The following is a 20,123-nucleotide window of genomic DNA, read 5'->3' on the forward strand; positions in this document are numbered from 1 at the left end:
GGTCCCTGCAGGAGTTCCCGCACCGTAACCTTAGACATCCCCAAAGCAACTTCTCTAAAGACTTCCACAAAAGCATGCAGGAGGTCACAGCCACTATTTTAAACAACTAAATCATGCTTTCTGCAGAAGGAACAGACAACTACATTTATTTCCATTACTGCCCTAAATTACACTTGTGCTAAGACAGAAAGTCCTCATTCACTCATGATGTACCATGATAAATTACATGAACAAGAATTCTTCTCAAGGCTAGCTTCTGTTTAGCTACAGCATCCATTAGCTCCCAGAATGCTGTTTTGCAAGAGACAGGACAGGATGCACTGTCATGACACAGCAAAATAAGCTACTAAAGGAGTCAGACTGTGCAGAGAGGAGGGGAGTGTAATTTAAGCAGAAAAAAAGGAAGATGTGCTTGCTCAATCTTGTCTGGTGCTCCAAGCTGCTGGGATTTTTTGTAACAAACAATTTAACATCCCAGAACATTTTCTTCCCAACAACTACTCAAAGCTTCAGAGCAATCACTGGCTATTAAAAGACAGACAAGGCGGGGGGGGGGGGGGGGAGGACATCTAGCACAGCCACAGAGTGGGTTAAGTACCACCCAGGACCAGACTGGAGGCTTTCATATCATCACAAGTGTTCTGGAGTTTTCATGTCCAGCCTGAAACACTTTGCTATTTTCAGTGTAGCTGAGCACCCACAGAGGCACCTGCCACTGAACAAAGCTTTAAGGTGCCAAGAAACAGTGCTAATCAGCAGATGTTCCTGAGAAGTGTTAGCTGAGGGATTTAGTCAGCTCTAAGCAGATACCTAGACAAAGCACATGATCAACAAAGCTCAGTCCTGTTAAGAACTGGAGCCCAAGCTGCTTGGAGGGATTTTCTTCTTCTCTATGCATTTATAGAGAAGAATGCCAATCAATCCTTTTGGGTCCCACAGCTAGCTCCAAAACGAGGGGAAGAACAGAACCCCAGGTCTTAAGGACAAGCAGCAGCGTGGGGATGACGACAGGAGAGCGCAGACGTACTACCAGCTCCCTTCCACATCTGGCCAGTCCTGATCCTAGCAGGGAAACACCATGATTAGGGTAACTGGTTCAACAAACCTGGAAAGAAAGCCAGGACAACTACTGACATCTTAATTTTTTTCTAGTCTTGAAACCCCAACATTGCCATTTCTTATCCAATAGGCTCTTTTCACACTACCACCATTTTCCCCTCCTGTTCTCTGCTCACTAGAATTTTAGTTCTCACCTTTCAAGGGAATCTAGGCCCAAAGCCCCATTACAGAGACTGAGAACAGCAAAAGAGCTGTAAATGTGTTATTTTATTAATATGCCTCAAATAGCTACTCAACCCCTACTGCTCTGCTTGACATATGGATGCTCAGAACAGTCCTTTCCCTGTCAAGACTCGCTGCAGGATCCGTGCGTGCCAGGTCGCGTGCCAGACCCAACTCGAGCGCGACCCTCCAGCGGGCAGCTCTGCGCGTCGGGATCAACACGCGCCTCGGCGGCCAAAGCAGCGGCGACTGCCAAAGGCAAGTGGGTTAAGAAAACCTGCCCTAAAAAGAACAGCATCGGCTTTTAAAGAGGGGAGGGTGAACAAAACACAGATTTTCAAAAAGAGCAGCCCAAAGCAAGCTTAGTGTGCTGAGCTGGTGCTCTTGCAGATACTCTCATTATATAATATTCCATAGCTTGAAAATAGACATGAGTTATACTCTGATGAATGATGAAATTTAATTGTTTGTGTACATTTCTGGACCAGATTAAAATTATAATGCTTATGAAATGAAATACTTAGACTCATGGCCAAATAAACCATTCTATTGAAGTATCTTGCAGCTATCTCCCACATTACCAATAATTAAAACTAGGTTTTCACAGAGGAAGTGAAAAAAGGGTTTTAGCTATATTTTCAAGCTGAATCGTATCAACATATTTAAAGAGGAGATATGAGCTCCAGTTTTTCCCCCCTATGGGCAAAAATTATTTAAAAGTAGGAAAAATGAGTCATCTGAATTTAATTACCAGGCTCCAAGTTGTGAAGGCCAGCTTTGAAAAATGAAATTTAAAATAAGATGCTTTGTAATTCTGCTTATGGGACCGAAAATTTTACTTCCCAAGAATACTAAACCAGGTCTCTTTGAATTGACTGGTGTTTTCATCTTGCCTACGTGCATTTCATGATGCTATAAAAATCCAGGAGGAACCCTGAAAAGCAGAAACAGTTTCTGCTACCAGCTCAGGACGAAATTCCTGTTTGCATGGCCTGTGTTTCACACACCAACGCAACCCATCTCTTGCCTGGGCTGCTCTACCAGCCAATTCAAACAGAGTCCACTGCTGTTGCTGGCTCGTAGAGTTCATCCAGCTCCCAGGAAAGCTCATCGGGAGGAATGGAGACATTAAAGATGAAGCACATAGGTGTTTGGGGTTGGGGGGAGTTAGTAAATACATCATTATTCCCTGTGACAAGGCCCCAAAGCTGATTTAAGACATACGCCTTCAAAATACTTCTTCCATCTCATTCTAAAAAGTTTTTTGTGTGTGTATTACTGAAAGTTGAGTGACAATTTTCTAAGACACACTTGCCATTTTTAAAGTTTTACCATGGTGTATTTGTGGGTAATTTATTATTTTTTTTCCAGCAGGTTCCCTCTGACAGGCATTGTTTTATTTTTGATATGACAAGACACAGTGCTGCACCAGCAACACCTCCAGGCTGAATAATGTTTCTTAACCAACTACATTCATCCTTACCACGTAGCATAGATGACTGATCCTCTCTGCAGTGCATAATGGCTAAAAAGTAACAGTGCCCTAAAATATTAATGCATGCTAATAAAAACATTTTTTTTCCATGAAACAGCAGCATCTAATTTTCAAAGGGGTCCTGGGAACAGTAAACAATTGGTACATAGTAAATGGCAAGCTCTATCATATTAATACATCCTGAACATTCAAATCCTATTCCCCCATAATTGCCAGGCAAGCGTAAATTACTTGAATGAATGTTATTTGTGGCAGTGGCAGAATCCACATAAATAATCGTAATTTAACTTCCTGCTGATAATCCCAGGCAAGACCTAATTATTTCAAACACTTAATTCTTCCATTCCAGAGGAATGTTGGGTCTAAGATTACTCCCTATCATTTGCTACTAGATAGGATTTTTAACCATTTGTTGAATGAAATCACAAAGCAGAAAATCAGTGTCCAGATTAATTAGAGACAGAGTTTTCCTTTGCTGTAAGCAGTATGTGAAATTCCTTCTGCAAGCCCTCACTTCAGATTTCATAGCACTGATCATTTGGGCTGTTCCAGTATATCAAAAAAATCAATGGGGCATGTATTATACATAAGTGCAATGTTTCTGAAAGCTTTCACATTTGAGCACTGCTCAAGCAAACTGAACGGGATGAGAGAAGAGGGGTGTTTAAATTCCACACACAGCCTCCTGTCTAAAGAACAAACTCATCTGTAGCCATTTGCCGCAGGTTCATTAACAGTAAAGTCAACTTGTCAGCAACATATTTAGCAATAATCAGAAAGCAATTTAACAAAAACAAGGTTTGTGTACGGTACATCCGTTTTTGTCTTTGGTTTTTTTTGTAATTTTTTATTTCTCTTAACCAGTCACATACTGTGGAATCTTTTTGCAAAAACATGCTTTAAAGCAGACAACAGTCACTGTATTACTTACCAAGCAAATAAAAAGCATCCAAGGGACTTTTCACTGGAACGGAGCAGGTATAACCTCCGACTGGGAATAACCAGGAACTATCCCCATTCAATACTAATTCTGCTCACTCTGAACTTCCTATCATGGTTTTTATTTCTGCATGTAAAATTTTACCCTACAGATCAAAGTAGTATAGCCAGTAACCTACCAGAGCGAAGATCCCTCGGTTCCAGCAACTTCTAAAACGTCATATCCATCTTCCAGTTGGAAATCCATGAAAACCAGAGCAATAGTGTCTCCAGGCTCAGCTAGAATAGTCCACGTGCAGTCTGCATTATTGCCATACTCCAAAGGAAAATGAGGGCTTGAGATAATTCCACTCTGTCCCCGTAACGTCCCTCCACAAGCATCATCAGCTGGAAGACACACAACATACATTAGAAGATTTTGTTGAAGTGCACAAAGACATATGCCAAAAAAAAATCACAGGAAAGCTTTAAAAGCCCCAATGCTTTTGTAATAGGCTAAAACCTCTTGTTTGTTTTGAATATTATTTGAAAGTAAATTATTGGGGGGGTGGTTTCCACACACTATTAAGAAACAAAGATGTTGAGGGATGCAAAATCCTATTAGGTCATCCAGCCTGTCTCCTTGCAAGTGCCAGCTTATTCCCAACTGTACACTTTCCAGTGATTTATTTAGTCTAATTTTAAACATCCCAAGTGGCAGAACTTCTACCACTTCCCTGGGGAGGCAGCTCCTCAGCCTAACGCGTCTTGCTGTCAGGACGCTATTTCCTCACGCTGTTGCCTGCGTTCTTTCGTTGCAGCCCTAACTCTTAATTAGGACCCTCCAAGGTGCTTTCTGCAATATCCCTCCCATCCCCATAGATGGCAAGCTGGGAGGAAAACCACAGGGAATTCAAAGAATGAAGAAAGGGTTTCACAGGCACGGCCTCCTTCTCCAACCATAGTAGAGAAGGGGTTTTGGTTTGCCAAGAGCTGAAAGAGTTCCCATCCAACAGAATACAAACACACCAAAACGTACGCCCAGACCAAAATGCTAAATATGCCTTTTAGCCAAAAATGAAGAAAAAGTGAGTTTATGCCCCTCGTCCAACCTCACATCCAATATTCACACCTTTCAAATATACTTCCATACTTGGAAACGAGATCCAGGCTTTTTGGAAGTCGTATCTCTACAGAAAGTCAATAAAGCCCGAGACATTTCCAAATTAGAAAGTGTAGCTAGTTTTGGAGGGAGGGTAGAGAAAAACTGATGCTTGATACAGGTAAAAATCTTTTGGAAATACATGATTCAGGATCCCAGCTGTTTTTCAAAGAACATGTGCATGCTGAAGCATAGTACGTATCAGGACAGATATTCACTGAAGGAGCCATCATTTGCACCCCACAAATGTACCTACAGCTCTGACACACAGCGTACATAGAGGGCACGGTCTTGACTTCTGCTGAAAAGCAGCCAGAAGAGGAGGAGTCTGCATTGGTTTCAGGAGCATCTTCAGCATGGAAGAGGCACTAGGGATTTCCCTGCAGGTGACCACACTCAGTAACTCCCCTCCTGCTCTTGCCAGACAGGGAGAGCAACAGTTGCCGCCGTCTTAAACAGCCGTCAAGATTGGCACTTAGCCTGGACAACGTTTAACGAGAAGTAGTGGAATACTCCACATACATGTCTTACCAGTCTTTTGTTTGCCCTGTTCTCTCAAAGAAATTGATGTTGTTGCCAAAATCACAGTGGTAAAAACTTAACCATTTGTTCAACAATCAAACAGTGGCATTTCTGGATTATACACTGAATCTCCCATCTGCTCCAGGTTCTTTTACAGTGAGACTCTCACCAGCAGTAGCTGTTACAATTAAAGCAGGAGGATCTAACGAAAACATGTGCAGGAAGATAAAGAAAAACCAAGACTTAATTTGACTAGCATCAGGGGCAGCGCACAGCTCCCGTACATACAGCATCAGCCTGGTGTTTACTTGGAACGCAGCTAAGAAAAGCCAGTTAACTTTACAGCTTGTACTACAGAGCAGCATTTCAGATGCATTAGTCAAGGAGCTTGGGTTTTACATTATGAACACATATTTTTGTGACAAGCCATTAAAAAAAAAATCTCTTCCAAACTAAAATTTAACACAAGCAAGAACCTTTGTGAAATGCAATGGTTTGTCGGCATCCAGGAACAGACAGGAGGATTCTGCAGGATAGCTCAGTAGGATCTTTTATAGTGTTCAACGATCAAACCCTTTTCAGGAATTAGTGGTTTGTACTATCAGCAGGATTATCAGCAGGGCCGGAACTTGCAGCCTTTAACTCATGAAACCTGAAAGACAAACTAAAACAAACCTCTCACCCACGCCAACTTTTTTTTCTCATGACCATCTGCTATCCAAACGCAGCCAGCCAACCGAACGAGCAGAAGGCCCAGGCACAGGCGCATGCTTCCCACTGACTGCTGGCAAGTGATCGAGATAGGAACACCCTAGGCCATTCACTCACTGTTTGCGTTACATTAGCACACGACGCATGCTGCACTAGCACCTCCGAGTCCCAGTGGAGCTCAAGGCTCTTTACAACTGGTTCCATCTCAGGGAGGGAAGCACCTTGCTGAGTACTGCAGAGCTCAAGTACCTTCAAACTTCAGTGCAACACATGCGAGAGTCAGTGTGTGCTCCAGAGAAGGTCCACGCAAAAGAGACAAGAAGTAGAAGAATGACTGCTTCCAAACCCATCCCTCCCTACAGAGAGAATGAAATTGCTTTTTAGAGGATGAGCGGATTCTAGCCATAGAGGATAAACACAATTCAGTTTACTGATATGTTCAAAATAAATTTCTCACAAATAAGTTCCCCTGTAGATGCCAGAAAGAAATACATGCAAAAAAGACTCTTAACCAGTGAACACTCAGACCACATGCCTCGCAGCCAGCCAGACAAAGCACGGTCATTAGCTGCTTCAGCAATGCACAGAGATCTGAAGCAGCAATTAATTCTTACAAGACATTTCCCCCCAGAAGGGCAGCTCTCTCCAGCATAATACATTAAAGATTATTGTTGCCTGGCCACTACTGGCCTTGGGCAACAGTCCAAAATACCATTGCAAATGAGGTCCTGCATCCCCGCCACAAGACATCTGCAAGCAGTGCAGCTTCTGCATGTGAACGTCACATTCTCAGAGGCATGGGTGGTGTGGACCAATGCTTGTTATTTCACTACAATCACACATTCATGCAGCTCAGTTCTGCTAGTCCCCAGATCAAAGCAGTGTAAAAACAACAAGGACTAGAAGAAGCTATTCCTATGGATAAGTTCTCAGCCATGCTTGCTACTGGGTTCCAGGAAATCTGAGACAGCATCTGGTATATTAAAATTGTTCTAGTACTAGAAGGAATACAGGGAGGTATGGAGAATATGCTATTTAAAGAATTTTAACTCTCAATGCTGTGTTACTCTTAGAATTCTTAAATAAGGGGCCTATATCTTCTTTGATTGGGCTAAGCTGAAGATCTATATAGAGATATATATATATATAGTAGCTGAAGATCTATCCAAAGGTCTTTTATAAAGGATCCTGTTCTAAATTAAAAATATTGAAAAAAATATTCATTGCGAAAGATATTTAATGGAAAAATGTATTCCTTTCCCATCCTCCCCCCAACTACACACTTCCATATGTTTTTAGGGCTTCTTACTCTTAAAACACATTTTAAAATCTTCTGAAATCGTCTAGAACAGCCCTTCAATTATTTTGGGCATGGTGCACTCTAAGCAGCTGTTTGAGATATAAGACAGACCACTTTTAATGAGATTATGCATATTTGATATGCTTAAAATGTAGCTTTGCAAATGTTCTCAACTTTTCAGATGGCTTACTGAATTTTTACTCATCCACCTACCAGAATCGTAAGCCTATCAGTTCTACTTAAATTCAGCAAACAATCTCAGCAAGACTTCTCTCTCCTCTCTCCGCATGCACGGATGCGCTTTAGAAAGCGGGATCAGACACGTATCTGGATATTCTTCCAGAACTTCCAGCACAGCATCCTGGCTTCTCTGATATTAACTGACCCAAGCAAGGGCTGTTCTTCAGCGACCACAGCAAAAGCAAAAGACAGGATTCTGAGTGTAGCTGCGGCTCTGCCTCCAGCATACCAACCGTGCAGAAAAAAATAGAGCTAGACCTGTAGGATACAGTCTAAGGCCCCATTTAGACTATGTAGTAGGCCTTATTTTATTCTGCAGCTACAGAACTGTGCAAAACAGATATACGATGTACATGCAACAGGGCAACTATTCCAGATTATTTTCAGATACATCTTGCACAGATGGGATAAATGCCAACTCCATCCAGAGCTCTGAATCTAAACCAGACTGGCTGTGGACTTACAGTCCTGCAGGCAAATTTCTGAGTTACACCCCGTCTAGCAGGCACAGCCACGCTCCTTTTCTGGGCAGCCAGAGCTGCCACCCATTTCTCTACTCCACTACTTCACAGATCACCACCGAGGTGTCATTCACTGCTGCTCTGCTGCTCCTAAAATGAGATCACTGCAGTTTTAATCCTTCCTGCCACATAAGCAAGAAACATAACTCACTGGAGCAGACTCTGTGCAGAGTGAATTTATAGTCTCCTTTAGCTCAGAGTCCAAGGATCAATTTTGATGTAACTGCGTCCAAAACCACTGGCGAGCCAAAGCACTAGCAACTTCAACTGGTCTCTGCGAAAAAGCGCTTCAACAAGCCATTCCTTCTGTATCTGGACTCATTCCTACTTCCCTTGCTCACCCAGATTATACTTGTCCTTTATACAAACAGTACTTCTAAAACTGAGAGAAATGTAAAGGAGTACAGACGACGCATATGAAGAACAAGCTGCTGAGCCACAGCACTTCTTCAAAGTGTTGCTGTCCTGGCACAGCCAAATCCTAGCTTCTCAAACACATTTGCTTCTTATTCTTTTCTACCATGCATTTCTCTGCATGTCTGATTATTTCATCACACAGACTGGAACAGAGACAAGGCTTGCACTGTACATAAAAGGATGTTACAAAGAGGAAGACAAGTACAAAGACAAGAGCATAAAGGAGCAGAAGGCTATTGATCAGCACCATAGAATTTACGCTCCGATTTCAGCACTTGTCTCACACCTGTGCCCTTCTGCCGGGGAGGAGGGGAAGGGGGAAAGGGCATTCTTCACTAGGCAGTTCCCCACGCTGAACACTGTCCTTTGCAGTGATGTTAGATGTGTCTATTCCCAAGATAGCTGCTCTCAAGATTGCAATACCTGCTCTGCTAGAGGACATCTTTCATCCTGATTTGTCCAAATCTGATCCTGCAGCGTGACCCACCTCCACCTCACATTAGAAAACAGAAGAACACGTACAAATGCATCCAACAAACTTTCAGCTGGAATTACCACTGAGACAAATCCCTTAGATTTCTTTTTTACCGCTACGTTCACACCAGACATAGAAAGCAATTGTCCTTTAAGTGAAGTTTTTTTCTTTGTTCTAGTAGGCTATGTTAAAACAGGTCTCAAAATGCTCTCCCAGAAGCTCTTAGGATGCTTTGCACTGTGCAGGCACACAACCACCAACATGCAATCCTGGGTCAGGATAATACAGGTCCAGAACAGTCCAAGTTTATTCAGGGAAGGAACCTAGAAAAAGATGAAGTGGGAGCAGAAGCACGAGCACACAATCAACCTAAGGAAGGTGCTCCCAGCAGAGGCTGGATAAGGTTGTGATCTTGTTTCCCAGCTCTGGTCTATTCTAACTCATAAATGAGCTGCAGGTTTGGTTTTGCCTACTTTACAGTGAAGACAATTTAGCTGTAGAACATAGTTGGTATTTACATAAATACGGAGCCAGCCAAATAGACAACAAAAGCCTCCGAGTACTTCAATAGCCCCAAGTTTCAGAAAAACTTACCAACAAGAGGAGAGGGTGCAACAGGCTCACAGTCTTGCTTGGACAATGCTGTCACCAATCCACCAGAGACAACATGGAGCAACTCCAGTGAATATCACAGTTAGGCCCAGGGGACAAAGCGAGCCAGCACCCTCTGTTACATCTGTTTTTCCAGAAGGGCTGAAGGAGAGAACTATGCACGCTCAGCCTTCAGCATCCCCATCCTAGTCATGGATTGACATGGACACAAAAATAAACCATTTCTGAACACTACTGCATTTGCCCAGGCTTGAAAAGTCATTCCAGTTACAGTCAAACTTGGGGATATCACTGAGGTAGCTCCTGTGGAGATTAACGCTCATCATCTCCTAACAGCTTCCACACTTGGAGGTTTTTGCAATACCAGTGTTTTCTGGTATCTATTTACAGGTGCCGATTTGTTAATGTCATTCATTACCTTTTTGTCAAAAAATGGTCTGGTGGATTCTGCTTAAAAGGGGAAAGAATTCTGTAAGAAATCAATCAGCTCCCCCATAGCCAGTAGCTTCCCTTGCGGTACCTTGATAAAGTAAGTTTTGCCTGGCATATCTCAAAGATTTGACATGCCAGCAGGTGCTACTGCCTGATGCACTGGAAACGTACAGTTTCTACAGTCTAAAGGCAACCAGTCAATCTGACAATTCTCTACACAGGGAAGCGTTTCTTTCATTGACTAGTGCAGTATCATCTGAAATTCTGGATCACGTGACTGTGACTAGTTCATACAGCTAAAAATATTGCTTACAAGTCTGACTGGTCATTTAAAAAACTTGCTATATTTGACTGTCTTAAGACAGTTATCCTTCAGGATTAAGATAAGCTGCATAGGCCATGAAGATCTTTTCTCTATCAAGCAAACATATATTCCTCTTCACGCAGCAGTTTTGAAAACATTATTTTCCCTGCAGAACAAGGGGGTAAATCTATTTGTCAGTATGCAAGTCTTTTTGCCCCTTGCAGAATCCAAAGTCTGTATTACCACTATCAGCCAAGCACAAGTGTCTGACTGCTGAAGACTCTCTTACGGCAGGAGGGCAGCAGCTGGGCAGGCAGTTTTCAAACATGGCAAGTCGATTCACAGACTTTTTTTGCTACTTACTTTCTACCTTTCTGGAACAAGGTGCAGAAGTTACATGGGTAGATTCCTGGTTCCTGCTTCCAAGAAATTTATTGGAAGTTTTACTATTCATCTTGAAGGATCAGGACCAAATCTACCAAGAAGGGGTGGCTGCCTCTGGGAACCTGCAGGCTACACTGCTATACCAAAGCAGCTTAGTAAGCAACTGGTTTGCTGAGAGCAGAGCCATTCGCATTGCAAGCACCACAGACTTTAATATTCCTCTATTCTGAAGTGTATCAGATGCTACCATCACCATTCCTGGATCCAAAATTCAAACACGGTTATTACAATTAAAAGCAACTTTGGCAGTGCGAGACAAAAATGCAATAGTGACCTTTTACTCCATCAGCAGCAGGGATCAGATAAAAGTTACAATGATGTCCACCCTTATGTTTTAGGACTTCAGCACCTGTTGGGGTCAGGAGTTGATCCCTCCCTTACTGGAGACTACTGCACAAATACCCAAATAGCAGCAGGGCAAGGAGAACATACTGCCTTCCTGCAAAGGAAGGCTGCTGTCGGACTAGAGGAAACACTGCTCCATTCATGCAGAGAATTTCTTTCCTTCTAAAAAGGACAAAGCTTTAGATACTCTCAAGGCTGAAATTCAGTGGATGTTTTTCCCCACACACACTTCCAGTGAATTTAAAAAAGACCCCCCCCCCTTTTTTTTCCCAAAGTTTATAATGAAAACTCTCATTCAAAAGAAAACAATCATAATTGATCATCTTGAGAAATGTCAAAGAAAGAAAAAGATGCCAGCTGTCCATCTAGTACCAGTCTGACTGTATTAACCACTCCTTCAGTGGCATAATACCACGGCCCCAAAACAGTATGTAAGCATACAAGAAATCTAGTAAGCCACATGTATTACTGCTGTGTGACTCATTCAAGAAAGCATTAAGAACACACCAAGCAAACAATATTTGCTCATTTTAAATTCAAGATTTATGCTGCAGCTTGGACCTGCTAATTGATTGCACAAGCAGACAGTCAATAAAAAGAATCAATATAAGATGCTCTGCTCAAGTATACACAGAATTGAGGGGGAAACACTTCAAGCAGCAGCAATGGTTTTGGTAAAACAACCCAGACACTTGTAATGTTTACGGACTCTCTAGTCCCTTGTGGCCCCAGAGGATTAGCAAGAAGTGCTCTATACTGATAAAGAAATTGAAGTTAGCATACCCAAAAGGGCAGACAAGCTGGCTAGCCTTTTGCAGCAAAGGAGCGATTTTACCTCCTGTACAGCAACCTGCCTCTCCAAGGCCGCACGCCCCACTGGCAGCGCATCGGCAGTCTGCACGGACTCAGGTTTCTTTACAAGCAAAACACTAGAACCATTGAGGAGTTTGCCAAAAGGGAAGCAAGTGTGACATCTGAGAAAGAAAATCCAGTCTCATTTTCTGATATTTGATCTAATTAAAATTCCATGGTCTTGGGAAGGTGCCTTATGTTGATGGTTAACACACACACCCCTTTTTAACCTTAGACAAAGAAACTGAACTTAAAAGTTGCTGTGTAGCATACCGAATACTTCAAGTACACTTTATAACCTTCCTATTATTCACCCAAATCCTGGCAGCTTTAGGGAAACTAATAAAATGGAACCTCAACATTAACTACATCATGGTTAGTTTTCAAGCCTTTTAAATCAAACTTACAGCTCATGAACTTTTTATCAAGCCCAAATAACTCATTAAAATCCTGTTTCACTGTGGTTTGTTCCAGATGAAGAGAGGACACCTTACCTCTGCAGAAGGGTAGAGGAAAATCCCAGGAGGCACTGTTTTCTGAATTAGCATGGCACGTGAGCAACGCATGTCCTTCCAGAAAATAGCCTGGGTTGCAGCTGTATCTCACTTTGTCTCCAATGCTGAATGTCGTCCCTTGCTGGATCCCATTCTGCAGCCTTCCTGGGTTTCCACACGTATGACTTGGTAGAACTGCCAAAGAAAGTTGCTTCTGGTTAGGACAGTGCGTCATAACACACATCAAGTGAAAAACCCACAGAGAAGGCTGACCTCAACAGCATCCTCCTAGTCTCAAAGTAAATGCATCACTCAAAATATAAAGAGCAAATAATCATTAAACTTAGCATACTGGACTACATCAGAATTCATTAGGCTAGTTAAGGTTAACATTTAAGCACTGTATCTACTGACTATATATAAAGCAAGCACAACCAGTCCCAATCAGTTGAGTCAGGAATAAAATCTACTTTTTCCTGACCTGTTTTCCCAGTTTCTGAACCACAACCTTCCTCTCTCCCATACTCCCCCCCCCCCCCACAGTTCTAGCCATTTGACACGATTACGGTTGATTAAAATCCAGAGATAACGTTCCTGTTTAAAATAACGCTTCTCAGCGGAGCTGTACCAGGCCCCTGACGAAGCCCCTGCAACAGCCAGAACTGCATTACGCCTTAGAGCCATAGAGAAGACAGCAAAACCTATAATTAGTAACTATTGTCTAGACAAAATGAGCAACATTTCGGTCCGTGGGGATTCATTATCATTTCACTGTACATTTAACCTAGATTTTACATAGATACATCCAACTGGATTCCTGAACAATGCAGATGGACCCAGCTCCACTGAAGGCAAAATGTATAGTCAAAAGTTTTCATCAGAAATGATTTAGATTATTTTAATACAATAGAGAAGCTGCAGGTAAAACACTGGCAAATCCTACACACACAACCAATGTCTCTGCAGAGCAGCTTCAGAGAAATTAAATAAAATATTAGAGGTTCCCATAAACCATTCCAGAAAGATCCACTCAATTCATGGATTTAGGGCCCAGTATAAAACCTAGCGAAGACAATCAGAAGACTAACGATGACTTAATCAAATTTGATCAGGCCCTTACGCAGGGCTCTTTCATTAAGGCTGAAACATCACCAGAAGGAAGACACAACCAAAGCTGCGTACTGATTTACTGTACGAAACAGGGTTTTGTCAGGGGCACACGTAAAAACAGATGAATTTCTAGGAGCAACAGGAGGTCTGTTCTGCAGCTCTGCCAAGGAGAGGAGGAAGATTAAGAGAAAAATGACACGCTAGCACACAAGTCATGCAGCAGACCGGCTGCCTCCTAGGATTATAGCTCAGGTACTGCAAGAGGCCTCTCCGCAGCGAAGACGTGGACAGCATCCCTCACGGCAAGGGCAATGAAAGATTAATCTGCAACCAATACAGGATTAGGCTCCCTGGATCCAGACAGACCGCTTGCTCTTCCTGGTTAACCTACTTCCAGATTAAATGTAACCTTACTGTCTTGGACTTGATTAATTTTAATGTCACATGCACTGGGACTCCTGTACTGCTTCAGTTTCCTCTCCTATCCTCTTCCCTAGGCCGCCACGACTGCAAGCTCTTGCGATGCCCCTGCGCAAGGCAGCGCAGCCTTTCCCGAGCCCGCGGCCGGATCAGCACCTGCAGCAGCCCGGGAGCAGAGCGCTGGGAGGCCATGTCCAAGCTTCGAGGGGCAGGATCTCTTCCCCTCACTCCCTTTCTGAAAATACTCTCTACCTCCCTCCAGAAAGCCCCTGCAGCTGGGCAGTTTTCTGATCATCAACAATTTTCACACAGAAATATTAATGACCATGCAGGTTTTGCAAGTAGGGAGGATGCTATCACATATGTCAAAAGGCTTGAAAAGCAGCGCAGAACTAATGTTTCATTTTCTGTAATGATACTCAAAACCCCAATTTAATTAAATTACTAATGTCTTTTTTTTTAAATGAACACACTCCTGCTTTTATGCTTTCTTCCTTCAAAATTAATGACTAGAACTTTTCTATAAATAAAAATCTATCATTTTTAAAAGTCACTCTCCAACACTAGCTGCTCTCTACTTAATGAACTGTGAAGAATCAGACAACCCTGACCTGCATCATATCTTAAAATCACAGTTGAAAAATAGGATCTCATTTAAAAATTCTACTTCATTCGGCTGCATTAACTAATATCGCGTTACAGGACAGACAGCACACACGTGTCTCTTTGTGGGGAGGCAGCATTAACTCCTCAATTGCTTCGGATTCGGTGGGGTTGCTGCGTGACTCGGTGAGCACTGATTTTTGAACACTGCTGCGCGTCTGCAGAAGGCAAACGCGTCTTCAAATCGCTGCCTCCCGCACGGAAAGAGCAGCTTCCGAAGAGGCGAGTACAACACCCGCAGAGCGGGGTCAGCCTGCACAGACACAGCTGCCCACAGGAGGGCCTGCGGCCGGCCGTGCCTTTGACGCCGGCCGTGCCTTTGACGTACCTGTGCAGCAGATGAGTTTGGCCAACCCCAAAACAAGAGCTGATCAAGTCCACCCTCCCCTGCAAAGGGAGGGAGGAAAGCCTGAAGACAAAATGCACATACTTCCTGAGGAAGCAAAGCTTTGCGACACCCTGACAGCAGATGGTAAGGTAGAAATCCAAGCACCCGAGGTGAACGGCTTGGAGATGCCTCCTCCAGCCCCTCGGCCAGCACAGGCAGCCAGGGCCCTCGTCTGAGTGCCATGACCTCCTGAGCCAGCGCAACCACCACTCACAGCAATGGATTTGAAATTTTATTCCAACATTCCTCAGAAGAGATAATATTATTGCTCATACTTGGCTGCCTCTAACAGCCAGACTCTGATTGCTTGAGAGATTAATAGAACTGTATTATTTACATCAGATGTCACACAGAATAATATTATTAAAGCTTTGTCTTACCCATTTACCAATTCCACTGTAGATTAGTAGCACAGATTTCCCCCCCCCCCCAAAGCTTTGTTCCTGGCAATCAACATAATATTTTCCAGTGATTGTATGGAAATGAATGCAGCCACAGACCAGACTGGTGCAGATGAATAGAAGGTCTTGCTACTCATTTTGTAGCTAAGTCTGTTTCTTTCCATGATTAATATAGAACAGTTTATTTTACTTGTCTTGATTTGAATGACTGCCAAACCATATCCTATTTTATGACAGAAGAAAGGAAAATAGGATTATTTTATTGCAATTGCACCTGCAGAGCTCCTCAACATACCTCAAACACCGCCATCCCGAGCACCACTCAGGTACACGGCCCAGGAAAACTCACTCCCTAAGACAGGGCAGAGGAATCATGGTCATGGCATTAAACACCAGCACAGACACAAGCAGGACCAGACCTTTAATCGATCTCTGGAGATAAGGTTAGGTGAGACCTAAAGCTGCAACTGTCTTAAAGTGATGTGAAGAAGGATGATCTGAGAGCAAGGAGAGAGAAAAAGCATCTTTCTAGCAAGGAACTACAAAGTGCCAGGACACTGGAAAACATCAGCCAGGACTAAAACCATCAACACACAAAACTCTGTAGTTTTCAACCTCTCTTTCAAATTCACTACTTCAAAATGAAACCTTTAGGGCCTCAGATCAATCTCTGCCCACCTTAGCTCTCTTCTGCTCTAAGCTTTTCTCTGGTTTCCTGTTTTTCTCATCTTTCAGTTTAGGCCCCTACATTCTCATCCTGCAGAACACACATGTGGTCCAGGGATGTCCATCCAAGGATGGACTCTGTCTTACCCTGGGAGCATCATCCAGTACCGTGTGCTACATAGCTTCTACAAGGCTTGTCAGAGCACTGAAGATCCATTTCCATTACAGAGCTAGGCTGCATGAACTTTCTACCCAGATCCACCAGTACAAGACCAGAGGTCTCCCACAGGTTTGACAGTGCAATGTTTGAAAATGGACTGCTAAAGAAACTGGAACAGAAAACAGTATGTTTGAAAATCTTCCACCATCCATTCCTGTGAGCTGCTAAAAAACAGCCGGATCTCCACAGCAAAACAGCTGGAGAACAGCGAGATCTCCACACCCTTCACCTTACTTTTACCCTTAACTTTACTTTTATCCTCATTTGTTTTTGCACTTTCCAACAGGCTGCTCACAACTTCTCTGATCTTCATGTCCAGGATCACTAGACTGGAAGTTTTCAAAACCAGCAGCTTTAAAAACATAGCACTTGAGAGCCGCATCTCATAGTTCCAGTTCATTCGGAATTAATTAGTAGTTTTGAAGTCATTAGATGTGACTCAACACGTCCTTGGACAGCATCCTGCCATCGAGAAGCATTCAGGCTAATTTCAGCAGCCTTTCCTGAATCTCCACAGCTCTTTGTGTCACCAGGGGGGCAGAGAGAGAGGTTTCTCATCCTACTCATCACACTGATACATTTGAGTTATCATATCAATCCAGGTACCTGCAAACAAAACAAAAATACTCAAATCCATCCTTAGCTGACTCACCATTCAGAAGAGAAATCTTCACTGTTTCCTATTCAAATTAATCTTTGGCTCTATTTTCTCTTTATATTGCTTGAATATAAAATAACTCCAACATTCAATGGATCCAGTTACTGCACTCCAGTCTATTACCCTATTTACATAGCTAAAAGAAACATTTTTATTGCTTGAATTATCTGTGGTGGTTTACAACAGATATTTTAATGCTATTGTTGTTCTAACCTTGAAATCTTATCAAGGAGCACAACTTTTACAATACAAGGCCATGATTATCTCCTTGTTCCCAACTAATTTTCATTCCTAATAAAAAAGAAAAAAGGAAAAGAAAAGAAGAGAGTCATGCCAGAACAGGTACTTACTAGCTCCTGAATATAGCTATTACAGCATGGGATAATTTTTAAATCCCAATGGAAGGATGTTAGCTGGATCAAGCAAAGTAAAGAAACCACTGGCCTAGACTAGCTGGCTTAGACATCTCTGCAAACCCTCATTTTACAATTAATCTCTCATGTGCTTTTTCTAACCCTCCTCCCATTTTCTTTGGCTTCTTGAATCTAGTGGGAGCTGGAAGTCAAGACATCCAAATAAATCAACAGAAAGGTCCCCTCTACTACAGCCCCAACCTGGCCAAGGAAGCACAATGTTTCACTCAGAAGACTCTGCACTGCGTTTGTTGCTGAGAAATTCAAGGAGAAAACGAGATTAAGGACTGCTCCATCAGAGAAACCCGGAAAATTAACAGAAACATCTACTCACCGCATTGGCAGGTGCACCTTTTGCCAGCACAAACATGAACTTCAGTGGGAGGGGGATACATACAGATCAATTTTCCCTCCCTCTTTGCCCGTAACTTTTGGGCTAAGTACCACAGGGATACTCTATGACTCTAATATCTTTCATCAGTGTTTTAGTGCAATCTGTTTTAGTTCAGGAGAGTTTTAACCTTCAGAATAAGTGTCCAGTGTGTGCTACAGAAAAGGAAATAAATGGTATCTTTTTCATTTCATTTTATCTTTTTTTATGTCATGATTCATTTCCAGTACAGTCAACAGAGATGAAGCTAAATGGAAACTATTTTCTCCCTCTAATATTTCTTTGTTCACTAAAAAACAGCCAGAGAGTTACTTTTGGATAATAACAGACCAGAATGGTTCACCATCCATCTTATTTGTGGTAGTAGTTTTAGGGCTTTTCTGGAAATTCATTTTCAGATTCCAATTTACCTTGCTGTGACATGTTAGAGCAACTTCACCATACCTTCCAAGAGTACCATGCAAGCCAACTGAATACTACTTTAGATGTGTTGACCCCCACTACAGAAATGGCAAAAGATTTAAAACATGAAAACAATGACATCCTGAGAACAATCCAGCCCTTCCAACCTTTGCAATATTTACAGACCCACCACCAAATATTGACCTATGCCAGCATCCTACCACACAACCACACTGGAGATGCTCCTTGTGTCCGTGGACCAGCTAGTGTGTTAAAAACAAACTCATATTAATTGAGTCCAACTCAAGACTGTAAACAATCAAGTATTTCTGCATTTATCTTCTTTATCTCTTTTGGAGAGAGCAAATAATTACCTTTATTTGGCAAATTGAGAATGACGCTAGAAATCAACTGCGTCACACAAAATCCATGAACAGAACCTCGGCCTCATGAACTCTAATGCAATCCCCGAGACAAACAAGCTTAGACCATTACACTGTGTTTCTCTCTGCCCTTAAAATGTTTGTTGAACATGTTGGCCAGTATCAGCTAAACTTGATAGGCCTCAAACATGTTAAGCTGTTGAAAGTTTTGTGAAAACACAAAGCTGGGTGGAGGAAAGCTGTTATTTGCATCCCAGCGCTCTCTGCAGCATGGGGCCACAACTTGTGAGATGGAGTTCCTATAGGACATAACACTCAGGACACAAAATGGTACGATTAGTGGCAACAGGATGAATCTAGCCCTTTTATTTGATATATACACACATACAAAAAAACGTATATCACACAATTTTTATTTCCCTTAACTATTCAAATAACAATTGCTTCCTGCAATCAGCTGGTTGTTACTAGCAGGATCAGGACAGCAGGCTTTGGGAATCACCCTTTTCTAAGGGGCAGCTTTTTCAGGAGGGGTTGGGAAGGCAAGAGGTCCTCAAAGATAGCTGGAGGGAGTAGTGGTAAGTTACAGATACATTAAGGTATCTCCAGGGATGCAGCAAGCAGGGTTCCTGACCATTTGGGACTTCAAGCTGCTCATTATTTGTACTTGTAAATAACTGTCACTGCTTCCTGAGCTCAGCAGAAGCCTGGCAAAAGTGAAAATCAAGCAACTGAAGCCTGGGTTCAGAAATCCATTACTAGGCCTCAAAGCCCACCAGCACACTGGCAATTGCTTAGATGGAGGCGGAGGCTTCGCTCCCAGAGCCAGGGATCCTCATGCACCAGCCCGAACCGGGACGCTCTCCTGAATCAGAACCTAATCAGCAAGCACTCGAGGCTGTGCTCGTCCTCGTGAACGTGCTCCAGTCCTGCGGCTTTTCAGAGCAATGACACTTGAACACAAGCTTAATTTAAAGCATGCGGTTAAGTGTTTTGCTTAGCAGGAATAGATTTAAGTGCAAGTTTGAAGGCTTCATTGAACTGGCATTTAACAGCTGCAGAGTAACCTGAAAAAATTTCCCCAGGGAGGAGGAGGGTGGTTTTACATTTATTTCTGCTCTTCCTCCCCAAAAAACAGTTAAACTTTCCAAGGGAAAGAAAGAGATCTGCATCTTTTTATAATATAAAAGACACACCAAGAGAAAAAACAATCCTGAGGTAGACATGAGCACCAGAAGAGAATTGGAGGAACCAAACCAACACAGAATTAAAAACTGCAGCCCCCGAGCGCTCTCCTGCCAAACCAGACTAAGCACCTCATGTCTCCGGGCACATCAAGACCGAAAGTCAGGCATCAGCGTGAAAAAAGGGTGTCAGGTCTGGAAACCCAGCTCTGAACTGATTCTGTCTAGACACTGGGTGCCAGTGTTGATCCACTCTGTATTTTGCTGGAGAGTGCCCCTTGGCAGGAAACTTGCTTTGT

At 42.8% G+C, this 20,123-nt stretch overlaps 1 protein-coding gene across 2 annotated transcripts in view; it reads right to left on the reverse strand.

Annotated features, from left to right (window-relative positions):
- CSMD2 (CUB and Sushi multiple domains 2) overlaps positions 1-20,123 on the reverse strand; it is a 326,291-nt gene that overhangs the window by 228,539 nt on the left and 77,629 nt on the right. For both annotated transcript variants that reach the window (XM_064525206.1, XM_026104637.2), the window contains exons 4-5: positions 12,526-12,720; positions 3,895-4,102 (exon numbers count right to left, since the gene is read on the reverse strand). In XM_064525206.1, coding sequence (XP_064381276.1) covers positions 3,895-4,102; positions 12,526-12,720 — 403 coding nt within the window. The remainder of the gene's footprint in view (positions 1-3,894; positions 4,103-12,525; positions 12,721-20,123) is intronic.

The sequence above is a fragment of the Dromaius novaehollandiae genome, chromosome 23 (genome assembly GCF_036370855.1).
Source record: "Dromaius novaehollandiae isolate bDroNov1 chromosome 23, bDroNov1.hap1, whole genome shotgun sequence".
Lineage (NCBI taxonomy): Eukaryota > Metazoa > Chordata > Aves > Casuariiformes > Dromaiidae > Dromaius > Dromaius novaehollandiae.